Source organism: Hippichthys cyanospilos, chromosome 2, assembly GCF_059441005.1.
Source record: "Hippichthys cyanospilos isolate Australia breed blue-spotted pipefish chromosome 2, RoL_Hcya_1.0, whole genome shotgun sequence".
Classification (NCBI taxonomy): Eukaryota; Metazoa; Chordata; class Actinopteri; order Syngnathiformes; family Syngnathidae; genus Hippichthys; species Hippichthys cyanospilos.
In genome coordinates, this window is record NC_142370.1 from 28,004,354 (window position 1) to 28,021,726 (window position 17,373).

General features: G+C 41.7%; 3 protein-coding genes and 1 long non-coding RNA gene across 5 annotated transcripts in view; 1 reads left to right on the forward strand and 3 right to left on the reverse strand.

The window, feature by feature from the left end:
• On the reverse strand, positions 1-5,929 carry c2h7orf57 (chromosome 2 C7orf57 homolog). The gene is made up of 8 exons (XM_088407837.1): positions 5,835-5,929; positions 4,594-4,648; positions 4,332-4,505; positions 4,169-4,256; positions 3,645-3,774; positions 3,357-3,421; positions 3,171-3,271; positions 1-1,182 (listed from the first exon to the last, which is right to left on the reverse strand). The coding sequence occupies exons 2-8, from the start codon at positions 4,637-4,639 to the stop codon at positions 1,124-1,126; spliced, it is 663 nt and encodes a 220-aa protein (XP_088263963.1). The 5' UTR covers positions 4,640-4,648; positions 5,835-5,929; the 3' UTR covers positions 1-1,123.
• LOC148428103 (uncharacterized) overlaps positions 5,249-17,373 on the forward strand; it is a 16,580-nt gene continuing 4,455 nt past the window's right edge. Inside the window, exons 1-3 of one of the 2 annotated variants that reach the window (XR_015864764.1) lie at positions 5,250-5,425; positions 6,354-6,540; positions 6,618-7,193. This is a non-coding gene — a long non-coding RNA (uncharacterized LOC148428103). Of the gene's footprint in view, positions 5,426-6,353; positions 6,541-6,617; positions 7,194-17,373 lie in introns of those variants that run through there. The other variant, XR_015864765.1, reaches the window with a different exon arrangement.
• Positions 6,362-8,532, reverse strand: LOC148428104 (four and a half LIM domains protein 2-like). The gene is made up of 5 exons (XM_088407836.1): positions 8,377-8,532; positions 8,125-8,299; positions 7,759-7,928; positions 7,428-7,614; positions 6,362-6,513 (listed from the first exon to the last, which is right to left on the reverse strand). The coding sequence occupies exons 1-5, from the start codon at positions 8,530-8,532 to the stop codon at positions 6,362-6,364; spliced, it is 840 nt and encodes a 279-aa protein (XP_088263962.1).
• The window catches only part of LOC148428105 (collagen alpha-1(XVIII) chain-like), a 20,073-nt gene continuing 12,519 nt past the window's right edge, over positions 9,820-17,373 (reverse strand). Inside the window, exons 24-40 of the mRNA XM_088407838.1 lie at positions 16,705-16,782; positions 16,569-16,604; positions 16,430-16,483; positions 15,984-16,055; positions 15,855-15,905; positions 15,376-15,406; positions 15,247-15,300; positions 15,143-15,177; positions 14,922-15,047; positions 14,344-14,494; positions 14,180-14,244; positions 13,802-13,930; positions 13,693-13,725; positions 12,282-12,710; positions 11,994-12,191; positions 11,431-11,540; positions 9,820-11,119 (exon numbers count right to left, since the gene is read on the reverse strand). Of these exons, the coding sequence (XP_088263964.1) occupies positions 10,906-11,119; positions 11,431-11,540; positions 11,994-12,191; positions 12,282-12,710; positions 13,693-13,725; positions 13,802-13,930; positions 14,180-14,244; positions 14,344-14,494; positions 14,922-15,047; positions 15,143-15,177; positions 15,247-15,300; positions 15,376-15,406; positions 15,855-15,905; positions 15,984-16,055; positions 16,430-16,483; positions 16,569-16,604; positions 16,705-16,782 (1,866 nt within the window). The 3' untranslated portion in view covers positions 9,820-10,905. The remainder of the gene's footprint in view (positions 11,120-11,430; positions 11,541-11,993; positions 12,192-12,281; positions 12,711-13,692; positions 13,726-13,801; positions 13,931-14,179; positions 14,245-14,343; positions 14,495-14,921; positions 15,048-15,142; positions 15,178-15,246; positions 15,301-15,375; positions 15,407-15,854; positions 15,906-15,983; positions 16,056-16,429; positions 16,484-16,568; positions 16,605-16,704; positions 16,783-17,373) is intronic.

Sequence of the window (17,373 nt, forward strand, 5' to 3'; positions counted from 1 at the left end):
TACAAGCACATGCCCATTTATTGAAATACTATATGAAGAATCACATCTAGGTGAGCGTGTGCTATTTAAACACTGCCATCTTGCCCATCTTTTGCTGAAAATCCCACTGAAGGACACACAGCTCCCAAAGCCACATAAGGTTCCCACTTTGGTTAGCGCTAACTTGTTAGTTCAACTGGTGATCATTATGCAGACAGCTTTTAATCACATGACAGTTTTAATTGATGACAGCCGTGTTCCTTTCTGCTTTCAAAAAGCCTTTTCCGTTTGAATATGAAGCATTCAGATGTGTGTATTTATGATGAAAGACAGAAAACCAGCAAAAGTGACTTGAGCGATAGATATCTAGAAATGTTTTTGGATGGTATTTTTGTACAATGAATAATTGGCTCCTTTCCAAATGCGCGCTTGCTCAAAGCGGGTGAGCACGATGAGTTGTTATTTCTTGAAATCCAAACACCGCATGGCAAGATCTAACTGCGTGCTTAATACGTTTGGAAAGACACTTTCAGAAATGTTCAATGCACATTTAGCTCGTCGGTCCGCAAAATAAACCCACATGTCTCACCACTGGTTGATTATTATAATTAATCGGCAACACACACTGCCACTATTGAACACTTGGCACAGGCACATACATATATTGTATAACTTGACTCACTTTTATTCTGCTTACAGATGGAACATGACACAGGGGAGTACAGTATGAAAGAAACGTTATTGCAGAAATGGCATCTAAACATAACTGCAAGAAGGGCTTGCAGCCAGCTCACACCTGCAGCTCAAAACAAAGACGTTATTTGACTTCACCTGAACACAAATGAGCAAAACATAGTAAGTCGATTTTCACACAATCAGGCCAGCAAAGAGAGCAGCTCGAAGCATGCTTAAAGACGAAAATGTTTGAAGCGAACGAAAAGTTACCTTTGCCCACATGACTTGCAAGCGAGCAGTTAAATTGAGGAATTGCGGTACCAAAATAAATAAATAAATAAAAACATCACATCTACTCAATTCAATGCTTTATCCAAAGCAAAGCTCATTCCTCTGCATAAACTTGAGCACGAAAAGTCAGTGGATGAACAAGGAGAGTGAGTGAATGTAAGAACGGCCACTTGGCGGACTAATCAAGGTCATCCACATCCTCCGTTGCAACGGTGCTGGTTTGCTCCGAGGTCACGCCTGCCCCAAAAACAAACACAAAAAAACATCAGTTCAGGGAAACTCCAACGGCACGTACAAAGAAGCATACAACGTGATTATGATTTACGAGAGGTTTTATATGGAAAAAGGGGTGCAATTTGGTTGCGTAAGCAAAATGGAAGCTGGTGCTCGGCAGAGGCGGACGCATTTTGCTCTTCTCCGACCGATCCCCTATCTCCACTGCTTGCCGCACATCTGTTGTGTGCTGTCTTCGTCTTCTGTCTTTGTGGCCTCTTGCGGTATTTCTTGCCCTTTAAATCTAACCATGGAATTTGTTCAGATGGGCTCTCCACTCGATCGACAACATTTTTTTCGATGAGAAGGGCAACCGGGAGGAGGCTTCTTGCCCCTTCGGGACATGTGGAGGGTGGTGTGTTTGTCAATCTTGTCAGTGGAGGACGTCTATATAATTGGGTTTTTGATCACAGGGATCTTCCTTATTGGAGTCGACGGACTTCACAAAATTGGCCGGACGAGTGGAGCCGGTTCGGAGAAGAGGCTGCCAGACTTCTTTGAAGGCGTCAGGCGAACGATCGGCACTCAAGACACATGCTACGATTGACCTGAACCGCACACCGGATACGGTTCTTGAATCCTCGAGCGAAACGGTTGCGATTGCGGACAAGTTGGAGGATCGCATCGAAGGATTTATTGCTAATTCGTTTAGTTGAAGCCCATTGTCAATCTCATACTACGGACTCGAAGTCGATCGCGTTTTATCGGCCCGCTCCCAAAACAAACATCATCTGGACTCTCTTCCCCCGGAGGACGAGAGGTTCTCGAGATCCGACAAGCTTTCTTGTCCCTCCTATCAGGGGGCCTTAAGGCGGTTGCTTGGACTGGACTAGCAGCTCAAAGACACTCTTACATACACACATTCACAGCCATTAAAACATACACAACACACACAATGTATTCCGGGCATTGTGAAAATACCTTGAATGCACCATTTTGCTGGCACAGTTTCATAGAAAGTGTGCATTGATGTGATTCCGAAATCCTTGAGCGCGCATTACACAATTTAATGACACACTAATTGGAGTATATTGCAAAACTAAATATGCATAATGTAAATGTTTACCCTCATTGTGTATTTAAATACAAAACATTCATTTTTTAAAAGAATGCTTGCGCTAATGCTATTGTGAATGGGGTTTGTATAATTAAGAAATAATATGAGTTCAAACAGGTGCCCCGGCGATGGCACAATATGGTGTTGTTAATATGGTGCTGAAGTTACATCCATTTTGGCTGGCGCCTGAATAAAAAGAACTTGCCACAGAAATAGTAATAGTAGAAATATGTTTTTGTTTGAGTTTCATCTTTGGTAAAAGTGTTTTTCTTTTTGTTGGGTTTTTTTTGTGATTATCTTTTTTGTTTGCTTAGTTTTTGTAATTTGCACTTAAGGGCCATCGTAAGCTTTACTGTGGCAGTATTTTTTAAAAGAGGTTTTGAAAAGCCAGAAACAAAATTGACCACAATATAAGTATGATCCTGAATGACGAATGGCTGACTTGGAGTCAGTCACAAAGAGGTAGACCCTATCACCAATAACAAAACCTCCCTTGCATTTCATTGTATCTGAATTATTTCAGCATACTAGGACATGTTGTCAGCCCTCAGTAGATTTGATTTGTTTGATGTGTTTGTTTGGCTCTTCCACTAACACTTCCAGTTCCATCACTTCAAAATTAATTTTCCACTTGCTAATAAAACAAAAATGCAAAATGCCCTTTTAAATGTCGAGGTCATCACCACCTTTTAAACCTGTTGCCAACAACATGCGCAATCTGTTAGAATGATTGAATACACAAATTTAGCCCCGCAATTATCGATCTTAATAAAACATCGGTAAGTTAATAATGCACACGCTCTTACACATACTGTAATGTGCATTCTATTAGAAGGGCCAAGGCAATTTTGTCCCAACTATGTAAGATTTTAGGAAACCAGGCCCAATATCATACTTGAGGCATCGTCGTCATTGGGAGACTTCTTTTTGTCCTCCACATAGCCGTGACTCAGCAGTTTGGACATGCTGACGGGGGCCACTTTCTTATTGTGAGATCTACGCAGGGAACAGAAAAAGGTCAAACTTTAGTCAAACTTTCATTAGGTCATCCTACATTCGTGTTATTGAGGGATGTACTTACGTCCTCTTGTACTTGTTGCTCACAGACAACCCCTCCATCTGAGCGGCAGTACCATCAGGAGACATCTGCAGGATGAAAGGTGAGGCGGTCGGTTTATCGTGCAATCATTTCATTGATATCAATGATTAAAAAAAAAAAAAAAGCGTGGCTGGCTGATTGACGACAGATGAAAAATGAGAAACACAGCCTGTTAAGGACACCATGATGATGGCAAAACGTATGGCAATAGGGCAGGGAAGCGAATAAAATAACAAAATAAAGTGATGGTGACTCTTTTGACATCTTCACCTTATCTTTATCATGAGTAAATATATCAGTCTCTCTTTCCCAGGTCGAACTGTTATCAGTGCCAAACGGTGCAAGCAAAGGCTGCCTGCTGCCCTTCGCCTGGCTGTTGGGAGATGTTGCTTTGCTGCTGCTGTAAATACAAAACCACCGTGACATACGATGAGCCGCACATAACATTCTGCGGCCTGCAAATATCATCAATTTGCAGACCATTTGAAGTTGCCTGTCCGCAATATTTCAAAAGGGTTTGATGTTCATTTCGATGGGTGGCACTGTGGTGCAAGTACCTTATCGTGCAAGGGCCGCTCAAAAAATAAAACAAAACGCAGATCGATAATATGTTTAACATACTTTAGAAGGACAGTATACTTATTTTGTCATTTTTATCAGTAGAAAAGTGTTTTTGCCTATAACTGCATGTACATATGTATGCACGCATCCATCCAGCCATCTTGTTAAATGACAACCCTTCCCCAGGTTGTATTGAATGATGGTGTTACCTGTGCCAAAGTGTGTTCATTTACCTGTTTGAGTCATCACCTGAAAACCAGTTGTTGGGACTGTAGGCCATCTTGGGTTTGTCATCCACATCGGTGTCATGGCTCAATAGACCTGTGGCCAGATAATCACATTTGAGCACATTCCATCACAGCGAGGTAGGAATCAAAGTAACAGAGTTCTCGGGACCTTTATGACCCCCTTGCTTCGCAAGCTTGACATAGTCAGAGTCGGACTCAAAGATTCCAACCCTCCGTCCGCTGATCCTCTCAACTGCTGTGTTTTGGGCAGCCGTCTGGGATAGACCAGGGATCTGAGACGTTGGTCCAGACACACCACTGGCAGCTGCTCCTGGCTTTATGCCTGCAATAAATTGACAGTTTTGGTTTGACCCAAATCGAACCATAAATGTCAGCATTGAGCCAGACGATCCAGTTATTCCTATCATTACCTCCTGGCTTGGTCCTTCGATGGTTGGGTACAACAGCACTCATCATGAAATAAATCTAAAGTGGAGATTTAATCATTAAATTAATTAGGTGGGGGGAAAAAATGCAACATACATGTTCTGTCAAGCATATGCCCGTGGACCAAAGCGTTACTGAGATACTCAGCTGGTAACTTAGGTTTTGATAAAGTGACTTAAAGTTTTAAGACTTTACGTATAATTACTGTGACCCATATAATGCAAATACTTGCAAATGTGTTCTTTAAGACCAACAATATGCTTCAAATATAATCGTAGGTCTAGTAATCATTCAATGATATGTCATGGGGGGTGGCACTTCTCCGAAGGCTGCCATGTTTGTTATAGCTACGGACAATGGTAAATGCATCACCTCCTGCTGTCCGCAATGAAAAACTGTCAAATCTTACACAGTGTCCCTTGAAAACATACTGCTGGTCGTTAAGAACACACTTATTTTCAATTTTTTTAAATAAAAAAAAAGTATTTATTTTTAATGAGAAACAGTCTAAATATCACATATTGTTACTTTTAATCTAAGTTCGAATACTTGTACTCGGTCTGAAAAATGTGCAGCTCTCATTAAACATAAAGATCATACTATGGATATACTACTCGGGCCCACTTGATAGCCATCGGTCGGCTTTATACCAGACGTATTGCTACAGTCACCATAGTTTTTCTATTATGCAATGGCAGCATGCGCCCTCTCTTGACGGCTAACCAAACCTCCGAATCAAGAAGCCGTTCATCACTGTATAGTAATCGATGAATACATAAATGCTTAGACAAATCTTGCACATGATTGGCAAAAAAGGTAAAGCATTTTCTCCTTTTAATTAAAATATGTTTGGATGCATTAAAACCCTAACGTATAATTACGTGTAATAACTGCTAACGCTAGTTGGATTACGTTTGAATGATTTGATTTAACTGTGACAGGATGAAATTATCATACGTCTACCTGAAAACCGAAATCGAATGTAATGCTAACGACAACACAGTTTAGTAGCGGTATGTCCGATCTGTATCAATTTTAAATGCAGTATTACTGTGGTATGTGTAACAATGCCTTGCTAAAGCGTGTAGCCGCCTAGCGAGTTGACACATCGGATAGCCCTTCTGTGCAAAAATGCAATCGGTCATTTGGTCAACAAAATTAAACGCATCGCATAATCGTTTGTAAAATGCGCTGTTGTGCAGATGCACAATTCAAAGATATTTACCGTATGCTGCTTGTTATTCTGCAAAGTGAAAGGACCTAATATTGGCTGAAACCACTTCCGGTTTCCGGTTCGAGTTCACAACGCCTACTTCCTTCATGTCGAAGATCGCCTTTTGTCGTAAATCCTGTTTTTTTTTTCTTTATTTAATTTTGTGTTCAAATTGGCGTTCACAAAATCAATTATACTTCACATCTCCACATCAAAGGAAATCAACCCCAATTACGGTTGAGCATGTATGGCAGAGCTCCTGTCATTTGTTATTAAGTTTGGTACTTGCCCTAACCAGTCTCCTTTGATGCAATGTTTATTTTCTGTGAATAGCAGCGATGAATCATAAGGCACAGAGTTGACTTTGCACTTGGCTTTATTTTTGCATTAAATTGTGTGACAAAAATCCATTTCTTATTCAAATTACTAGTCTGTGCATGCAGATGAAGTGATTAATCTTTAACGTGAACACTATAATTGAAGCAAATGTGTGAGTTAAGTAGAAGAATTGAGTGTGTGTTTGTTTCACAGCCACTCCATCAGATGTCCTTGCCACAGTCAGGGCAGAAGATATCATCATTGAAAGTAAGGAAGCCTTGGCCCACCAAGGACACGCAGCACCTTTTGCAGTTGAAGCAGTCATTGTGCCATTGGCGCTCCTTGAATGAGATATACTTGCTGCCTCCAAGACCTGGAACAAAACCAAATTTGTAATGAGGTAGGATCTCAGACTCAAACAAGATCTCTCAATTAAAGTAATGTAATAAAGTGGTAATTCAATATTATGAATCAAAGGGTGAGCATGTGAACGTTCATCACAAGTGAACTGTCACCTAATGATGCCCCCCTCCCAACAAGTGCCCTCGGACTAGTGAACAGACTGCACCTTTTCCAACTTGGACAGTATGCTTGGTTTATCAGATGGACACTCTTGGTTCCTGAATTCACCTGCATGACATGAATGCCGCTTGAGGAAGCGCCTCACTTGGCCGCTGCTGGCGGGGCTACATCATTACCCCCCCCCCCTTCCCCCACCGCCCCTCTCCTATCCCATATACATATACATATCCCATATACATGTTGTACTAAATATGTTATGAGCCGCACATCGTTGGCTCATGTGCAGAGTTTTTTTTTCCAGACTTGAGCCATACCCTCTTATTGGGACATGGCCAAAAACTCGTTCTTTTTTTTTTCTCCTCTATCACCCACCCATTATTATTGCTAAAATCCCGACGGGCCTTGCAGTCTGTCTCCCCGTCAGTCAATTGCATTGTATGTTTCTTGGACAGTTCGAGCCAAGTCAAAATTTTCAAACCTTGTACTTGTGCAGGTGTAATTACAGTATAATAAAGGCTATCTATCTATCTATCTATCTATCTATCTATCTATCTATCTATCTATCTATCTATCTATCTATCTATCTATCTATCTATCTATCTATCCATCCATCCATCCATCCATCCATCCATCCATCCATCCATCCATCCATCCATCCATCCATCCATCCATCGCAGCAATTATAGGTGCAATTGAATACTAGGATTATCCAATATTACTATTATTATTCCTCGTTCAGCATTAAAATGGGAAGGCCTCATTCACCGCTGATTGGGGTGGTGCAGTAAGCACATGTTTTAGCAAACAGGTTGCTGAAACAGTCGAAACAGTAGGCTAATTCATCTCGCGACGTGAAACGTTGGCCAGCCAGTTGCTGCTTGCATCCATTGCAAACAAAGCATTCTTTATGCCAAGGCTGGTCATGGTAGTTCAAGCCTCCAGTGGTGATGGGCTGAAAAAGAAACACGGCAGCTGTGGAGTATCACTTGTTCTGGCTCGCAACACAATGCAAAAAATTGAGCAAGCGATAGTAAGATGGTGTACTTGTAAGCCAAGGTACCAGTGTAATTGTCAAATGAGTCATGCTGTGTCCTACCTTCTGACAGTGGATGCATTGCTGAGCAAAGTGCTTCTCATAGCAGCGTAGACAGTAGTTGTTGGCATCCTTCTGAATAAAGCTCCTGATGCCGATTGGCTGCTGGCAGCTTTTGCAAATAAAGCAAGTCTCATGCCAACTGAGGCCCTTGTGCTCCATCTTCTTAGAGCCTTTGAAGCAATTGTGTGTAAATGGACTGAATAACAATTCCGTCTAATTAACCCCTTATTACCTATACCACTCAACAGTTCAGTAAGGCACGTTAAGAAACCCCAAATGCCGTATGCTTTCTCTTATCTTTTACCAAAGATGTGCAAAATACAAACTTTTTTGCTATTGGTTTTCAAAGAAAAAAAAAATTCTCACCTGGCATTATAATCTTCAAGCATTCGTGGCACTTGGCTGAGAACTCGTTGCTGTAGCACGTTGAGCACATCAGCATGTCATCTCTGGTGGCGAAAGCCTCATCCACCAGCGACTGGTTGCATTTGATGCAGAGGAAACATTCGCCATGCCAGTGGAGGCCCTTAAATGACACATCCTGATTGAGGGGTGAAAGGCAAGCAGTCGGTTCTGAAGTCATCACTTTGCGTGGAGTATACATGGCCGAGACCATACCTTGCTTGTGCAGCCAATGAGCTGGTGGCACGTCGCGCAGTTGGTGCACCACAATGTCTCAAAGCATTTTATGCAGTGTGGACTTTCGCCCTTCAAGATGAATTTCTGCCCAAAAAGGGACTCTTTACACACGCCACAGATGCGAGGTTCAGCCATCTACAGAAAAATTCTAGTATCACGAATGCGAGTAGTACAAATTCAATCCTTTTTTTTTTTTTTTTTACCAGAGTGTAATTTTGATTTCTCAAGAACAGCATTAATGTCTCTGGGTCAATATGACCCAAAGGTGTGTTCATTTACCTAAACGAGTCAGAATTTTATGTATTTGTGTATGTAATCCTATTGACTAACAAATCTTGCGCCAAAGTGTGGGCTTCCCTGCTCAAGCTGCTGCCCCCGCGACCCGACCCTGGAGCATCCATTTCTAAATGCTTGCAAGTAGGAAATAGAGTTTTATACTCGGGACCTGTACAACCATCGGCAGCTGTGGGGTAATTATTAAGGACAACGTCAGAAATGTAAACCCTTTTCCGATATTATGTCCAATCCTTTGATCTTTAATCAAAAGGCATTTCGCATCAAAGGGAAAGCATTGAAAGCATTCGTTTTCACACTACCAGGAATGTGCCTTGACCAAAATACTGCGAGGACGATGTGGCAGAAAACGACCCCAAAAATGGACAAGCGTAAAAATAAACGTATAAAATGTAAGTCTAGTTCTTGTACCATAAAAATGAATCCAAACCTAAATCCAACATTTGCTGGAGCATTCAAACGTGTCATTTTTGATCCACAACGTAAGAGGAGGATTAAAATGAAGCAAAGCTGTATTTCAATTTCAATATGGTATGCCTATCCAAACCGGATGTGATCAGTTAGACTAAATTCGATCACCTCTTTTACTCATGTGTCAATTGCCTTGCTTGGTATTGATTGAGGTGTCATCAAGTCCTGTTTCTCAAAACAGAGAATGAAGAAGACAGCCCCAGGAACCTCATCCTGGTAGGTATGTGAGAGGGCAGAGGTAGTCAGATGGAGCATCATCCATGTCAAGAAAATACAATATAATAAGGCGTGCCTTCCAAATGTGTCAGAGAATTTCAGCGATACATTCTTTGACCAACTAATGTGTACTGTATGCTGCTTTTGCCGCACGGTTGTTCATTTTTGCAAGAATATAAGATGACGATAAAGGCTTAAAGCAAATTCTAGCCTAAAATTGATTTGAATAGCGGTAATCTATCCTGTGCACACAACTTGATGGATAGTATTCTGCAAACTGATCTTCATCAATAACAATGTACCTCATGGGTTAATCCTGTGCAAAGCAAAATAGTGAAAAGCCAAGAAGAGGTCATACCTGACGGCAGCTGTAGGCTTCTTTCAGACTAAGAACTGAGTGATCATCTGGGCTTTATAAGAGTGAAGGGGCCAGACCAGTGGTTGACAAACACATATTTTAATTCAAGTCAAGTGTTTTGTCAGATGCACAAGAGTTGGGGCGAAGTCTCATCATTCTTGAATTATATTCATATTGCTACAGAATTGGGCTTCAATTATATCATTGTACCAAGAATTCAGTTTTATAAGTGTCACATTGAAAGTGTGTTTGTCACAAGTCATTTCCCCTGCCATGCACTTTTCTGTCAACCCTCTTACTGCCCGTCGTCCCACGTGAAATCCAAGCAACGAGATGCTACATGCTTGTTTCCACAATATTACGAAAACGTGTGTCGGAAATGCAAGTGCGCAGACGTGTCTGTGATGAAAGAGGCTACAATGTGTCATTAAATGCAGTATACATTTACTGCTTTCTTGTGCGTTTGAATTGACTTATTCTTTTTTTTCTAATCATGTTTACAGTCAACCTGGCTAATGTGCAAACCTTAATTGGATACATTTGGGATTATTTTGTAAAATGACAAATGTAAATAAGAAAAGGCACTCTTATAAAACAAAAGAAAGTATAAAAAATAAAGTAAAATAGCCCTGTTGTTGCATAGAGTATATGATTTTTTTCTTTGACTGCTCTTATACAATGTTATTTTGTATTTGTTTTTATGCAGTTACTTATGTGTTCTCTTTTGTGTCTACAGCTCTGGAAAAGATGAAAGGAATATAGACTGATAAAAACGCGGAACCTCTTTTGGTATTTTAAGAACAAATCTTCCATTCTGCAAAAAAGATTTTGAATGGCAGTATTTGTATTTTGGGAGTGATGGTGTCAGTAGTTTCTAGAATAAAATGAAAAATGTCAATCTACTCAAACTAATACAGTGCGTTTAAATAACATTCGGAGAAATTGATAGCTTTTCCGCGGTCTCCTATTTTTTTCCAGAGCTGTAGGTCCCATTTAAATGTTTTTCATGAAACCAAATGAAACTGTCGTTTCACACATACAGTCGTTTTGTTTAGCACCGTGTAATATACTCGCAATGTAAAACCAAAAGAAAAATCAGGTATTTTCAAAAGAACAATCAATGAAAGTTTAGAGCCCCAGGCAGGTTTTGCTCCATCCCATGTGTGGGTTTATCTCCTGCCGTGGCCAATGTAGCTGTTCTCCACGCACAGTACTATGTAGGCGCTCGAACAGCTGCTGGAAGTCTGCTGAAGCAGACTGCCACTCTGCAGGGGGGATGCCCTGCCGGTTAGAACGTGGCTGCTCATGCGCCACGACTCACAGAAACCGTCCACTTGCCGCTGGCCGTTGGCCACAGAGCCATGCCACATCATTTTCTCGGGCCTGCGAAAACCAGAGAGCTTGACGTCACTCATTTTTGCAAAACATTCATGTCAACTCATGGGTTGAAGAAGAAATGTTTTATAAACATTACCATTTGGACAAAATGAAGGTAAAACAAATAATAAAATGTCCCTGTGCCTTGAAATGTCTGGCAAAAACACTGAAAGTTAAATTGTCCGTAGGTGTCCTTGTGACTGACACGGATGAGCGGTAGTGTACACAGGCAGATGATTCTTTGTTAGTAATGTTTCTTCACTATATGATCAAGAAAATGTGAAAATGTTCATTTGCACGATGTTGTCCAGACATACCACGTGTCGTCGCGGAGAACATCTTTTCCATCAAAAGAGTAGATGGGGACATTTTCCTTGACTGTTCCACCGTTAAAAATGGCGTCCCAGTTGTCAAACAAAACTTCATCCTGACAGTCAAAGAAAAAAAAACATATTTGAGGATGACAGGTTTTAAAGGCACACTAAAGCTTTTTTTCCATTTTTAGCAGTAAATGGATCATATTTTGACTATGATCAAATCTGATATGGCTGAAAATGACACCAAATGTGCTCAAAGCTCATGTAACGACCAATCATGGCATTCTGTTTTCTGCGTTTGAGACATTGGCAGTGTAAGCCGTGATCGGTTGTTACCAGAGCCTTACATGAGTACATGTGGTATCGTTCCCAGTCTACAGCCAGTGGCCATGTGTTTTGAAAGGCCTTAAATTGTACATGAAAAATAATCCATTATAAACGTAAAAACGGTTTTTACTGCTTAAAGTGGTGAAATAAGGAAAGCATCCCTTTCCTCTCAAAAAGCTGCTCCATGGGTGTCACTGAATATGAATACTGTATTGTTTTTTTGGTATTTGCACTACCTTCAAGTTGACTATCGGCATATGATCTCTGTCAGCTTTGCGGACGATGCTGTGGAGATCTTGGAGCTTGGAGGACAAGAAGGCCCGGAATGTTCCCTTCATTCCGATGCTTTGAGCCTGAGTGAAGCACAGGAAGTCGGCACCGCGGATTCCCCGCATAGCCCCAGTCTGGGCTTGGTTCAGGGCGATGAGGTGGAGCTGGAGAATCCCCAAAAGTTGTTGTTACTCTACGTACAATGCAATCGGAGAAGATGGGAGTGAGCGCTAATAAGGCATGGCCCTTCTTACCCCTGGACCCGATGTGTGTTGATGGACGGGGTTCTGGGCCACAGGTGGCGGGGGCCTTCGCTGAGGGGTCACAGCATAGTAAGGCGGGTGCTCATGGGCTGGATGGACTGCATAACGACCATCTTGGTTATTCACCCGGTCTGTGTAACTGGGGTATCTGGGGTCTGTTGGGGCTGGGTATCGTGGATCTGGCTGAGCTGTATGTCGAGTGTCTGGGTGGTATCTACTATCAGGAAGGTTTTGGTCCCTGCTGCCAGGATTTGTTTGGTAAGGAGGGTACGGATGGCTTGAGTGACCCGAGTCAGGCTGGGAAAGGAGGTCCGGATTAACTTGGTCTGGCCTCTCCGCTTGTCTATGGGAGTCGTTGGAGTGGCTGCGTGGGGGGTATGGAACGACTGGCGGGGGCTCCACAGCTGCAACCTCATTAGCCTGCAAATATTGATCATCATATCGTTAAAATCCGCTTTAAGGTGACAATATGAAAGATTTAGACCGTTTTTCACAAAAAACAAATACATTAAATCATTATAAATTTCAAAAACTTGCAAATAAATGTGTTCTTAATGATCAACAATATGTTTTAAATATAATCGTAGGTCTAGTTATCGCTAAATGGTATTACTTGGGGGGTGGCGCTCCTCCGGAGGCCGCCATCTCTGTAATAGCTACAGACAGCACGAGGAGGAATGTGTTTTGCTGCATTTACCGTAATACCCCTAAAGGTCCCACAGATGCCTACGAAGAATTACACATACTCCCTTCAAAGACTCTTCCCTAGTGTTTGTAAACTATAGACACATGGGTGCCCCTGGGTGGCAGAATGTGAGTTACTACTGCTAACCTAAACTGAAAAGGACAAAAATGAGTAGAGTTTGATGGTGATTGTGTGCTTGAATTGTTCTTTGTCACTGTGTGCCCTGCCATTGGCTGGAAACCAGTTAAGGGTATCCCCCGCCTACTGCCCATAGAGAGCTGGAATAGCAGGCCAGCGTCCCTAATGAGGATGAGAAAATGGATGGATGGATGGATGGATGGATGGATGGATGGATGGATGGATGGATGGATGCATGGGCTAGCCAGTTGATGAGCAACGCCAAAACTGATCACTCAAAGTTACCTGTTTAAATTTCCTCCACGTCTATTTATAAATTCACCTATTAAAGTAAATCATTCCCAGCGTTGTCACCCTTCAAAGGACTTTACTTCATGTAATCACCCAGTAATGACACTTCACATTTTTAAACTACAATTTCTCAGCTTTCTCTGTGACCGTGTCTTGGCGAAATGATATAGGAGGCTTTGCTTAATAAAATTTCCATTTGAATTTCTTTGCCAACTGGAACCACTTAAGAAGTCAGATGGTAAAATGGAAATGAAATAGCAACTTTGGAAAAACATGCAGCATACTTACATTCTCACTTGGTAATGGAATATAGCCCCCAAGCTGTAAAAGGATAAAGGTCAAAGCTTACTTGTTCATACAGTTCTTTTTAAAGCAAAGAGCTATCGGTACATCTTACCTGAACTTGACGAACTCCGTCTCTGACTCGTAGGAAAAGATCTGTCCGGTCTACGATGTAGACAAGAGAGCCCTCGGGTTGTCTTCTAGCGGTTGCTGTCATGATGTCATAGGACTGCAACACTGTCACCTGCGTGACAAAACAAACGCTTTTCATGGTGTTGCCGGAGACCCAAATATGGGCACGGAATTCAGACTTTGGTCTGACCAATATGATCGCGATGGCGAAAAAAAAAAAGAAATGCTGGCCATTCTATCAGAATAAAGTGCGTGAATTCCTTCAATAAACAACCACATTAGTAACCAATGCAAAAGGCGGTCCGATTCATTTGTAGACTGATGGCAACCGGACCACGACCTTTCTTGAGCGTTTTCTCACCCCGGAAGAGTGTCCAGGTATTCCGGGTGATCCAGGTGGGCCAGGTGGTCCAGGAATACTGATGGCTGTTATTCAAGAGGCAAAGGGCCAAGTTAACTATCCACTGATATAGCGCAAGGAACCACTCACCTGTAATGCACAGCAGTTTTCGTTATCCAACTTACTATGCGTGCCCCTGTGAGGCCCAGGGAAGGAGGGAATCCCCGGGGGTCCAGGTGGCCCTGGTGGTCCAGGCCGGCCATCGTAGCCTCTTCCTGGAGGGCCAGGTGGCCCTTGGGGCCCCGGTGGGCCAGGAATGGAGTCCCCTCTGGGTCCCTGGGGGTAAAGTTATAAAATGCATGGTTAAGTCTAAGAACCCTTGGAAAGTTGGCTTTTGCCCCATAGAAACGATCAAGGTGACGTGAACAACTTGTACAGTTGATTTGAAATTGGATAAAGAGAGAAATGTTGATTGAGTTGCTTAAGTGTGAGTCAAATTGTTAAAGCACCTTTTGGATTCTATAGTAGCCTGTCAGGAAGTCCATCAACAGTACATCGGTTAACTGTACATCATTTGCTGTTTTTCAGGTATACTTGACAGTTGCTCATTGGCTTATATTAAATACTGAGCTTAAATGTGATGCAGGATGCAATGCGCTATCGCTTGCTCTCTCAATTCATGATCAAAAATATTTCGACTCATTGATCAACTGCAGGAACAGTATTTGCGAGCTTTGACCAAGACAAAGTGATATGATCTCACTGGAGGTCCAGGGGCTCCCGGCGCTCCCACTCCGCTTCCTCCATATCGTGGGTCGTAATATCCAGCTCCTGGTTCTCCTTTCTCTCCTTTTGAACCCGAATTTCCCATTTCACCCTTCAATTCATTCTAGACACAGGATCAATGTGAAATTTCCAGTGTTTATGCTGCCCATCAAATCAATCACTTTTGCGTTGACACACATTCAACAAAAGAAGGCTGACCTTGAAGGCGTAAATGTCAAAGTTTGACCCGGCACCTGAATCACAAACAACATCTCACACTTGGTTTAGGAACATTAAGAGAGTGTTATTGCAAGCCGTTTTACCTGGAAGTCCAGGTATTCCCGGTGTGCCAGGGTCACCCTTCTCTCCTTTACTAGCTACAACAGAAAGAATATTGACTATAAATAGCGACAAACCATTGATTCACACAACTTTGTATGTCGTGCACTTGCCTTGATAATATCTAGAATAGTCATCATATCCCTAGGAGAACAGAGGGACAGCATTTAGAGCGGTGCTTTGTATTAGTTTTGTTATCGAGAAAAGTATACCTAAAACTGTATCCTTTTTAACATTAACAAAACAAAAAAAACAAAAAACAATATAAATCAACTTTCATCAACTGTTAACTACTTTTTTTTTTTTACCAGTATTTATACAGGTCACAGGTTAGTCAGAAAAACAGAAATAAAACAAGTGCATCAAAGCGCCTGAAATTAAAAAAAAAAAAAAAATTTTGATTGCAATTACACTTCAAAACAAAACAACACTTTTTCCCCAGGGTGACCCCCGTGGCATCACCTTCTATGATAAGAACTGATTTAGAGAGCACCCATTGGTTTCATTCCCATATCTACTATATATAACTCCTGCAGATGACTTTGAGGGTCTTGAAGAATGCTCCTATTTTAGCACATGCAGTTTAACTTACTGTGTATGGTGGTCCAGGAGGTCCAGGAGGGCCTGGTGGGCCTGGGGGTCCCTGTGTCAAAATGCGATGTGGTTACTTTAGTTGACAAAATTCAAGTTCTCCCAAGTCACGTTGTAGGCAGATACTCGCATAGTATGTGGTTCCAGAACCGCCGCCTGGCTCCCCTTTTTGGCCTTGAATGCCATTTAGTCCCGGTCGACCCTACAAAATAATATTTATACCACATAGATATGATCAGTATCTCGTAAATATGAGCTAACCCAACTTACGGTATTTTTTTTTTTTCAAACAAATACAGATTACTACTAACTACATTAGGTTTTATTCACTAATGGCTATACAGTACTCAATCGTATCGCCAGTGGTTTGGTAATATGGATAGCTTTATGATATTGTCATTTCAGAGGCAGTACATTTCCATGGGGGGCCAACTACATTGACTCAATACAATGCAAAAAGATAGATATAATAAAATATTGACAAGAAGGTGACAATTGTGCTCACTTTTTGGGGATACTGTAAGATGATAAAGATTAAAAAAAATATATATTAATGAAAACACAATAACTACTCACTGGTCTACCTGGAAGTCCAATTTCTCCTTTTTGACCTGGAGGGCCATAAGAGCCCTGCAGAGACAAAAAAATAAAATAAAAAAATGAATGCATAGCTATTAGGTAACAATGTGTACACAAAGTATGACGATATACATACCGGAGGTCCAACTGGGCCCGGGGGTCCTATATCTCCCTGTGGGAAAAACACACCGTGACATTTACTTCCATCATGTAGCCCTCAATGAATGTATTGGTACGGAATGTATAAGATGAAAACATGACGTCATAGTTACTGGTCTCCCTGTCAGCCCCCCCAGGTATTGGGGAAGCCCATCTTGACCCAGGAGGACACCGGGCTCTCCTTTTTCTCCCTAAACGACATGCGGTTTTACATTTACAGTACACAAAACTCACAAAAAGTCAAGGATATGACATTTTCTGGGGCAATGTCAAGTTGAATATAACATGCAACATTTCTTTTACAGGTGTGCTTAATCTGCTGTCTCGAAACCTTTTGAATGCACATGTCCAAACAGTCACTGTATTAGTTTGTGTGTGTGTGTTTTAAAAACTTACTGTTTTCTAATAAGGACACTTAACGAAAGTTTAAATTTCCGATAGATGTTTGGCCGATGAATGCAACACACAGGAAGGCTGGTCCAAGGGGGGATTCGAACTTGAATCCCTTTAACTGTGAGTCGGACGTGCTATTCACGGTGCCTCCGAGCTAACTCGAATCGTTGTGTGAAGGTGAAAGGCTGCACACATACATTATTCCTCTTTTTTTGTTGTTTTTTTTGGTTTTGTATTCCGCTCGTTTTTGGCGCATTTCAATTCATTCCCAGTTCATCCGATTCACACCGTTCCAATTTCATACTATTCCAATTACGGTAATTGTGCAACGACTGCTTTCATTTTTCTCATGCCGTAGATTTCCCACAATTCCCTGTTTTCCACGCCAA

Bases quoted from the DNA above. Each gene is read 5' to 3' on its own strand.
- LOC148428104 (XM_088407836.1), bottom strand. From the start codon at position 8,532: ATGGCTGAACCTCGCATCTGTGGCGTGTGTAAAGAGTCCCTTTTTGGG. The intron at 8,300-8,376 runs GTATGGTCTCGG...CCCCTCAATCAG, and splicing joins TCATTGGCTGCACAAGCAAG to GATGTGTCATTTAAGGGCCT. The intron at 6,514-7,427 runs GTGAATGAGGCC...GTTTTGTTCCAG, and splicing joins CTGCACCACCCCAATCAGCG to GTCTTGGAGGCAGCAAGTAT.
- c2h7orf57 (XM_088407837.1), bottom strand. From the start codon at position 4,639: ATGATGAGTGCTGTTGTACCCAACCATCGAAGGACCAAGCCAGGAG. The intron at 4,257-4,331 runs GTCCCGAGAACT...ATCTGGCCACAG, and splicing joins GAAGCAAGGGGGTCATAAAG to GTCTATTGAGCCATGACACC. The intron at 3,272-3,356 runs GTAAGTACATCC...TTCCCTGCGTAG, and splicing joins AGCAACAAGTACAAGAGGAC to ATCTCACAATAAGAAAGTGG.